Raw genomic sequence first — 9,377 nt, forward strand, 5'->3', positions numbered from 1 at the left:
TGCAGGTGTTGTTACACATGGTATGCCACTCAGAAGACGATCAGCTGTCTGTCCTGTAGCGCTGTCTTAGGTGTCTCACAGTACGGACATTGCAATTTATTGCCCTGGCCACATCTGCAGTCCTCATGCCTCCTTGCAGCATGTCTAAGGCACGTTCACGCAGATGAGCAGGGGCCCTGGGCATCTTTGTTTTGGTGTTTTTCCAGAGTCAGTAGAAAGGCCTCTTTATTGTCCTAAGTTTTCATAAGTGTGACCTTAATTGCCTACCGTAAGCTGTTACAAGTTATGACCGAGCAAGCATGTGAAACAGTGTTTAAACCCTTTACATTGAAGATCTGTGAAGTTTGGGATTTTTACAAATTATCTTTGAAAGACAGGGTCCTGAAAAAGGGACTTTTTTCTGAGTTTATTATATTCCTCCATTTTGTACCTTAAGAAGTCTTTGATGAATCCTTCATTCTACCAGGTTCTTATTGTGCGTAGCAGTAGATGACAGACTATGGAGAGAACAGAATCCTGTCACAATTATGAAACCTTTGTTAAAACAGGGACATTTTATTTTGAAGTACTGAAAAATAATATTAAAGTCCACCAAAACCCGAAGATATCCAAGGGCTCCTGTGAATCCAGAAAATTATGAATGTTCTCTATTGTTTGTTCACCACAATCAAACAGGTGTAGCTAGGGAATCAATAGGCGCATTCACAATACAGTACATTCACAATGCTGCAGATGCTGGTGTCTGACAGTGGTTCCAGTCAGTCACCAGGGGGCAATAAAGCATAGGCTTAATGATTACATAGTCCTCTGGTCCTGCACAGTGCACACACAGTGAGGAGTCCAGACAAGAGAAGCATCTCCCACCTTTCTGCTCATGTTTGTCCAATGTCCACCAGTACATTCCATTCCATCAGAGTCCAGATGAATTCCTCTCCATTAAACCACCACGGCTAGAGGAAGTCATACAGGTACTTTACCATGTCAAAGCTCACAGTCCTGGAAATTAAGAGCAGTGGGTCACAAAAGTCAGCATCTGATATTCTAAAAATAGAAATGTCTAGCCATAAAACAGATCTGTGGCGAATACACTAAAGTAGGGCTCTCCGACTCTGTTCCTGGAGAGCTTGCCCTCCTGTAGGTTCCCTCCATCCCTGTTCCTGGAGAGCTACCCTCCTGTAGGTTCCCTCCAACCCTGTTCCTGGAGAGCCACCCTCCTGTAGGTTCCCTCCAACCCTGTTCCTGGAGATCCACCCTCCTGTAGGTTCCCTCCAACCCTGTTCCTGGAGATCCACCCACCTGTAGGTTCCCTCCAACCGGTTGGTTGATGAACCAAAAGAGGTCAGTTACAACTGGGGTTGGAGCGAACACCTAATGGAGGGTATGTCTCCAGGAACAGGGTTGGAGAGCCCTGCACTAAAGACAACAGTAACATATACACACCTGGAGATGGTGAGGATGAAGTCCAGAGAGACAGAACATTTGTATTTAGGCGCATCCAGCTGGTCATCGTGGCCCACCTGATTCAACAGCTGAAGGGTCACCAGGGAGGAGATCTGGGGGCGTTGTCATCAACCATGTTTCATTTGGCTTTACACAAGTAGAGAATTCAGACTGGAGATCAAATCATTTTAAAATCACTTCACATTAAGCCCGTACCACACATCAATTCAAGAGCAGTTCAGGGGTTGAAATAATCTATCCAAGGAGACAGCTGGTGAATTAGAATAAGAATCATCCAATACTAATACTACAATCACATACATGACTGTTCCAGGAGTTCCACTAAACAACATTGCTACATCATTTTCCATGATCCCAGTTCAGAGTCAGAGCTGATTGAGGACCTTTTCACTGAAGACACCAAGAATGAGTTTGTTTTATACTGAACAAAAATATAAAATGCAACATGTAAAGTGTTGGTCCCAGCTGAAATAAAATATCCTAGAAATGTTCAAGAAATCTTTCCAGCCCAGGACCTCCATATCCAGCTTCTTCACCTGCAAGAATGTGTGTGTGTGGGGGGGGGTACTGAGGAGTATTTCTATATGTAATAAAGCCCTTTTGTGGGGAAAACTCATTTTGATTGGCCAGGCCTAGGTCACCAGTGGGTGGGCCCAGCTCCCTATGCCCTCCCAGGACCACCCATAGCTGCTCCCCTTCCTAGTCATGCGAGATCCATAGATAAGGCCCTAATGAATATATTATATCAACTGTAACTCCGCAAAATCTTTGAAAGTTGCATTTATATTTTTGTTCCGTATATATGATTGCGTTTTACTTTTCATGTATTGACTTGTATATTCATGTGTATAGTGACGTGTAGGTTTGATACATGGCTCATCTGTAAGAGACCTTGATCTCAGCATAACTCCCTGTCAAAATAAAGGTTAAATAAAACAATTGAAATGATCCTTTGGATGGCACTGCAGAAAGCCTGAGTGTCTCAGCTGACCTGACAGAAAACACTGGCGGTGGGGGCCACTCTGCTGTCCACCACACTGTAGAAGATGGCCAGGAGACGGTCCAGAGGGAACGGCTTGGGCCCCAGCAGGTGATTACTGGTCTGAATGGGAGGGAGGTGAATTCACTAGGTAGAACATATCATTGACTAAACCTAAAGAATAGTACAACAGCTTCAGCTAAAGACAATCACCTTTTCATGTTTCTTCAAAAAGTTGGTATTTTTTATTTTGCCATGGTGCTGTAAGGGAGAGAGAGAATCATGTAAATCACCAACTAAAACACACAACGGGGGGATTATGCAAACAATTACATTGATAGAAACTACAATCCATCTGCAATGTTAAAGCTGGTCTACCCCCCACAAAAAAAAAGAGAAAGGGAAAAAAAGAAATATGAGTAGGAAAAGTTGCAGGCAAATAGAGTTGGTGAATAGCAGGTGGCATTGATGTTTAACAACTGACTCCTATTCCAATGATGACTTAACAGTCATGTGTCTAGCTTTTGAGATGGTGAGGTGAAGGAGGTTCAGGTGCTGAGGAGAGAACAGGTACCTTGAGGAAGAAGCGTTTGTCAGTGCGAGCAGGGTTGTAGGAGGCCAGGTATGCAGCTATCAGCAGGAACTTGGAGTAGTAAGGCAACTCCACATGGGCATGAGCAGACAGACCTGAGAATGGCAGAGGAAGCTCTCAATGTCATTACCTGGGAAACATGTACAACATCTACAGACGGCTTGTGGATAGGAGATGAGAGAAACACCTGCTGTTGTTTCCACTGTCTGGGTATCTAGTACCAATGAGTCTGGAGTGGGCCCTCCATTCAGGGATAAACATAGGGGTAGTTTAGAGGGTCCACTCTCCTGAACTCCCTCTCAGGCTGGGGACAAGCAGCAACACAAACAAGGGGATAGCTGGGGTCTGGGAGTGTGTGAACTGGTCCTGGTCACTAGATTCTAACTAGGTTATTTCCACCGGTTTTGTTCTCAGTGCATGCGTGCATATGTACTGTGTGTATCGGTGTGTCCACACTTCTCCTTGCCTACCTCTCACGACTCCTGCCTCCTTCTCCTCCATCTGCAGCTGTTGCTCCCACTGCACACTGAGCAGAAGAGAGACATGGCGAAGTCAGGGGACACACCACTATTACAGAGCCAGCAGCACTGAGCCGCTGTTGTGTAATAAAAGCCGGCAAACGGAATTAAGGCTGCCTGTCGTCAGTCCATGAGAGAAGGTCGGTCACGGAAGCTAAATCAATGGGAGTCGATCATCTTTGGCTGAGGCAGATGTACACAGACAGACCTGGACACCTCTCGCAGGTACACCGTCTGCATGGCCTTCTTCAGGTGAGGCTCGATGTTCCTCCACAGCTTGTGAGTGTCACTCTCTTTCACTGAGGGCAGAGAAAATAAAGGTTGGAATTTAAACATTTATAATCTGAGAGACAAGCTAGAGAGAGGATGACATGAAAGGAATCCATCATCAAATTAAAGTACAGAGACACTAAGGGGAGACAGCAAAGTCATTGAAATATTCATGTAGTTATTACTGTTCTAGAAATATGAATATATTACCTTTGCCTTGCTCCAAAGGTTCAACGAATTTAGAGAAATGGAGGGCAGCCTGTTTGAAATGAGAATTACAAATATGAAAGGACAACAAGTACAGACTCTGACAATGTAAACAACATGTCTGCGTTGGATCATTATTACAATTCTGCATATCAAAGAAAATCCCAATCCGTAGACGTAGTAACTCAAGTGGACTAAATAAAATAGTAATGGATAGATAGCCTGGAAACAAACTCATACTGAATCCTCAAAGGGTAGCATGGAGAGTGTGTCCATACAACAGAGCAAACTGTTGCCTAATCTGAAATGAACCCCTTGCACCAACCTATTGGCACTTCTTTAAGCCCCCAGAATACATCTTAAAGGACTGGATAAGTGTGTATGCCATACATTTTCTTTAAACATACATGGGGGCATCAAGATACATCTAGAGAGACGTGCAAGAGCTAGTTCTTTGTCAGAGTGTGTCATGACAGCGTGTTAACAGCTATGTGAGAGTTGAGAGTTACTTTGAATGTGTCTGTGTTCTTACTGAGTGTGGTCTGAATGTGTGAGCATGTGTCTGAGAATTCAGTTGTTACTATGAGTATGCATAACTGACCAGGTGTCTGAGCTCTCGGAGGTCCCTGCAGGCAGAGTAGAAGACTCCCAGTAGGATGTTGATGAAGGCAGAGTAGAGCTCTGGGGAGTAGGATGGGTGGCTGTCCTCAGACAGGATCTGCTGCAGCTCCCCTGCACAGGAACAACACACACACAGTCAACGCCTGCCTCAAATGAAGTCACACACAAAGACTCTCTCACACGACTGTAGTCATTTTATGTACAGGAACTCAGACATTCTTTCAAACATTGATTAAAGCCTAAGTGTTCATTTTCTCAACATATTCTCTCACATATGCCTTTGTTTGTTGTGTTCTGTCAAAATCAAATCAAACTTTGTCACATGCACTGAATACAACAAGTGTAGACCTTACCGTGAAATGCTTACTTACAAGCCCTTAACCAACAGTACAGTTCAAGAAGAGTTAAGAAAATATTTACCAAATAAACTAAAGTAAAAAATCAAATCAATAAATACTTTTTATTAACACAATAACGAGGCTATATACAGAGGGTATCCGTAACGAGTCAGTGTGCAGGGGTACAGACCAGTTGAAGTCATTTGTACATGCAGGTATGGGTGAAGTGACAATGCATAGATAATAAACAGTGAGTAGCAGCAGTGTAGAAAACAAATGGAGGGGTGTCAATGTAATAGTCCGGTGGCCATTTGATTAATTGTTCAGCAGTCTTATGGCTTGGGGGTAGAAGCTTTTAAGGAGCCTTTTGGTCCAAGACTTGGCGCTCCGGTACCGCTTGCCGTGTGGTAGCAGAGAGAACAGTCTATGGGTGACTGGAGTCTGACAATTTGATGGGCCTTTCTTCGACACCGCCTAGTATATAGGTCCTGGATGGCAGGAGGCTTGGCCCCGGTGATGTACTGGGCCATACGCACTACCCTCTGTAGTGCCTTACAGTCAGATGCCGAGCAGTTGCCATACCAGGCAGTGATACAAACGGTCAGGATGCTCTCAATGGTGCAGATGTAGAACTTTTTGAGGATCTGGGGACCCATGTCAAATCTTTTCAGTCTCCTGAGAGGGAAAAGGTTTTGTCGTGCCCTCTTCACGACTGTCTTGGTGTGTTTGGACCATGATAGTTTGTTGGTGATGTGGACACCAAGGAACTTGAAAATCTCGACCTGCTCCACTACAGCCCCGTTGATGTTAATGGGGGTCTGTTCGGCCCACATTTTCCTGTAGTCCACGATCAGCTCCTTTGTCTTGCTCACTGACAGTTCTCTGACCTCCTCCCTATAGGATGTCTCATTGTTGGTCTAGACGTAGCATCTCGGTTCTGCCGGTGCATGGAAAATCCTGCAGTTCTATGTTATCCGTGTCGTCATTCAGCCACGACTCGGTAAAGCATAAGATATTACAGTTCTTAATGTCCTGTTGGTAGGACAATCATAATCGTAGGTCATTAATTTTATTTTCCAATGATTGCATGTTAGCAAGTAGAACGGAAGGCAGTGGGAGTTAACTCACTCGCCTACGGATTCTCAGAAGGCAGCCTGATCTGTGTCCTCTTTTCCTCAGTATTTTCTTCACACAAATGACGGGGATTTGGGCCTGTTCCCGGGAGAGCAGTATATCCTTCGGACTCGTTAAAGGAAAAAGCTTCTCCCAGTTCGTGGTTAGTAAATCGCTGTTCTGATGTCTAGAAGTTATTTTCAGTCATAAGAGACAGTAGCAGCAACTTTATGTACAAAATAAGTTGAAAATAATGCTAAGAAAAACTAACAAAATAGGTCAGGAGCATTGGTCAGGAGCATGTAAAACGTCAGCCATCCTCTTCGGTGCCATCTTAGTCACAGTCATTTCTCAAGTGTTGGTGCAAAACCACATGTACAAAGAGTTCTCACTAATCACATGAGGTTGGTGGCACCTTAATTGGGGAGAACAGGCTCGTGGTAATAACTGGAGCAGAATCAGTGGCATGGAATCAAATACATCACACACGTTTTCCAGGTGTTTGATGCCATTCCATTTGCGCCTTTGCGGACATTATTATGAGCCGTCCTCCCCTCAGCAGCCTCCACTGCCACGCATCTATCTGTACCTAATTCAATGCTAAAGGCCATAGATGCCTATCTGCTGACAGCTGTACCTTTACTGTAGTCAGGGAAGTGGAGCAGCAGTGGTTCAAAACAGCCAGTGTTGGGTCGGAACTTATCCCACACAATCTCACTGAGCAGGATCACCGTCACATTGTCCTCGACCTGCCAGGGAAACAGTGTCCATTACGTCGAGGTATAGGATCAGATCACATTGTGGATTCACAAAGAATACAACTGTTTGTTTTCAACATTTAGTAGTCAACTACACCTTTACAGTACCACTACAATATCAATGCAAGGGGACGAGTTTTTAAAACACTTCTACCAAGATAAAGACAGGCGGCTTTCAGCTTTAAAAACTAAACGAAAACTAAACTAAACATTCTGGTCGTCTATCTGCACTTTTGATGTTCAGAATTAATATGCAAAGAATGATTATCAAGAATGATTGTCATTCTTCCTCATCTCTGCCTTTCAAAACACTTATTCGAGTGCCTCCTTGAAACATTCAAATCAAGGTTATCAATCAAAAAGGGACCCTTCTGCGCTAGTTCACCATCCATCACTCAGTCTGTCTGCAACTTAATGAAGTAGAATGCTCAACAGGTGACATGACTCTTACCAGTTCCTGAAGGCGCAAGAAGGCAGGGAGGAGATTGGTTTCCATATCTCTAAGGAGCTCAGCCCGGTCCAGCACCTACCCAGATACACACAGCAGAGGTCACTGTAACTGTTTCATCATACATTATAAACCACAAATTATGCTTTATAACAATTCACGTTATACTTCATCAGAAAGAGAGCGTGCAATGTAACTGAGGATGCTATTTTTAAAAGAAGTGGATTATCAAGCATGAATATCACAGGTGAGGATGATTTTTACTCACAATGTATCGTGTCTGCTTGGCCGAGGCCTGGACACACAGTTGTTTGTAGACTCGTACGAAGTCTGACAGGGAGGGACTGCGGGACAGTAGGGAGGCAGAGTCGGAGCCAAAGAGGGAGAGGAGAACCTGCTCAAACAGCATTCCTACAGAGACACATTCCACACAGCTCACTGTGGCATAGGGAAGCTCCAGTTCCTTCAGCAAGGTGTGTATCACATGGCTTTTTCCTGTGGCACGATGACCATAAATGAAAATGGAGGGGTAGCTGCATTGCTCTGGCTATAGGCACAAAAAGTATACCATGTATTAAAGTGTCAATACAATGATTCACATATTTGGGCTAGAATTGTTTTTGGAACATATTATGTAATTGTGGCGGTGGGTGCTGTTTAAGATGAAGGAGGACAATCATTTTTTATTGTATTATCATAGCCTTATTTCTATTACAGCATATTGGATGACTGTCATTCATATTCCATTTACCCAGTTCAATGTAACATTGATTTAGGCTACTACATGATACTTGAATTTTCAACAGAATCATTTAAATGAATACACCCCTGATCACACGTAAACCCAGTTCACTTTCATAGCAGCCACGTTGTATTCCTTCTCGCATATACTTGCAAAAAAAAACTTTCCAAGCCAAACCCGCTACACACAGCCTACAACTTTGTTATCATATGAGCTAAAGTAACGTCATTGTCAACATAGCTAATTGAATTAACACGTTAATAAACCCGCTACAATCATGCAGTACAGTGTAAGCAGTTTAGCAGTTAAACCGACAGGCCCCAATGGCAATACATTTGTAAAACCAAAAGCTTAACTTGACTTGGAAGAGTTCCAGTGTTAGATAGTCATAGCCAGCTAACTATCTGTTGTTTTATTTAACCTTTATTAAACTGTTTACCGTAATGTGCTTTATGTTACAATGTTTGCAAATCATGCAAATCAGACACAGACCTCTCCCATCAACGCCAGCAGCATGCTCGCCTGGACATCTCTGCAAGGCAACCTCTCCATCACACGCTGCAACTTTTCATCCTCATACCCTAGGTCCTGAAGTTGTGCTGCCATAGTTTAGGCTACTTTTAGACACACACCGAACCGTAAAGTGTATGACTTACAAAGTAGTTTGGCCTATAACAGAAATAAAGAGACAGTTACAGAACAAGGTAACGTTAACTCTTTTCAAACTAGCAGTGCATTGTGCAAATTGTCTGTCCTTGCTTCCCTTCCTCTGCAGCAGTGCTAACTAGCTAGCTAACTCAACTGACAACAACAGTGTAGCTCTCGTGGAAACTCAAGGGTAATGTTAAGTTGTTGAAAGTTCATATTTTGTTACTGCAAGCATACTGAATAATGTTACCTGGTTGGAGTCCATGCAGTGAAATGACCCATATCCAACATCCCTGTAAACATGTCAAGAGTTTCCCGCGTCTCCAAATGCCACGTCACAATGTCCTGTCTCTTTACAAGCCAATCACCGCCAGGTTAAAGCAGTTGACTCTGGGAGTTGTAGTTGTCTATTTGCAACGTAATGCCACTATCACCAAATGCTGTCACCCCTATTTGCAATGTTTTGGATGTATGAAATCGAGTGATTTTAATTGAGGACATTTTGTTTCATTGCAAAAATGTTCAAACACCGGCTTCTCGGGCATTAACACTTAAATAAACTACCAGCTTACTGAATACCGTTGGTGTTTAATATGAGGGTTTTAGCATTAAATATGTTTTATATTTTTTACACACTTATTTGACTGCTTTGTTGTAAATGTTTTGACGCCAAACTAGTTGA

At 43.3% G+C, this 9,377-nt stretch overlaps 1 protein-coding gene across 3 annotated transcripts; it reads right to left on the reverse strand.

The window, feature by feature from the left end:
• Positions 1 to 415: 415 nt before the first annotated feature.
• LOC118392588 (origin recognition complex subunit 5-like) lies at positions 416 to 9,044 on the reverse strand. Of its 3 annotated transcripts, XR_008062963.1 has the most exons (15): positions 8,946 to 9,044; positions 8,540 to 8,716; positions 7,574 to 7,852; positions 7,309 to 7,383; positions 6,737 to 6,848; positions 4,629 to 4,759; positions 4,031 to 4,079; positions 3,759 to 3,849; positions 3,503 to 3,558; positions 3,015 to 3,127; positions 2,654 to 2,701; positions 2,453 to 2,563; positions 1,441 to 1,553; positions 865 to 996; positions 416 to 497 (listed from the first exon to the last, which is right to left on the reverse strand). XR_008062963.1 is itself a non-coding variant. In XM_052460489.1 (14 exons), the coding sequence occupies exons 2-14, from the start codon at positions 8,651 to 8,653 to the stop codon at positions 951 to 953; spliced, it is 1,338 nt and encodes a 445-aa protein (XP_052316449.1). In that variant the 5' UTR covers positions 8,654 to 8,716; positions 8,946 to 9,044; the 3' UTR covers positions 424 to 950. The 3 variants fall into 3 exon arrangements, 2 of the variants coding, with proteins under 2 accessions (XP_052316449.1, XP_052316451.1); XM_052460489.1 differs by having other exon boundaries at positions 424 to 996; XM_052460491.1 differs by lacking the exon at positions 8,946 to 9,044 and having other exon boundaries at positions 424 to 996; positions 7,574 to 7,716; positions 8,540 to 8,678.
• Between the last annotated feature and the right edge of the window lie 333 nt (positions 9,045 to 9,377).

This window comes from Oncorhynchus keta, chromosome 13 (genome assembly GCF_023373465.1).
Source record: "Oncorhynchus keta strain PuntledgeMale-10-30-2019 chromosome 13, Oket_V2, whole genome shotgun sequence".
Classification (NCBI taxonomy): domain Eukaryota; kingdom Metazoa; phylum Chordata; class Actinopteri; order Salmoniformes; family Salmonidae; genus Oncorhynchus; species Oncorhynchus keta.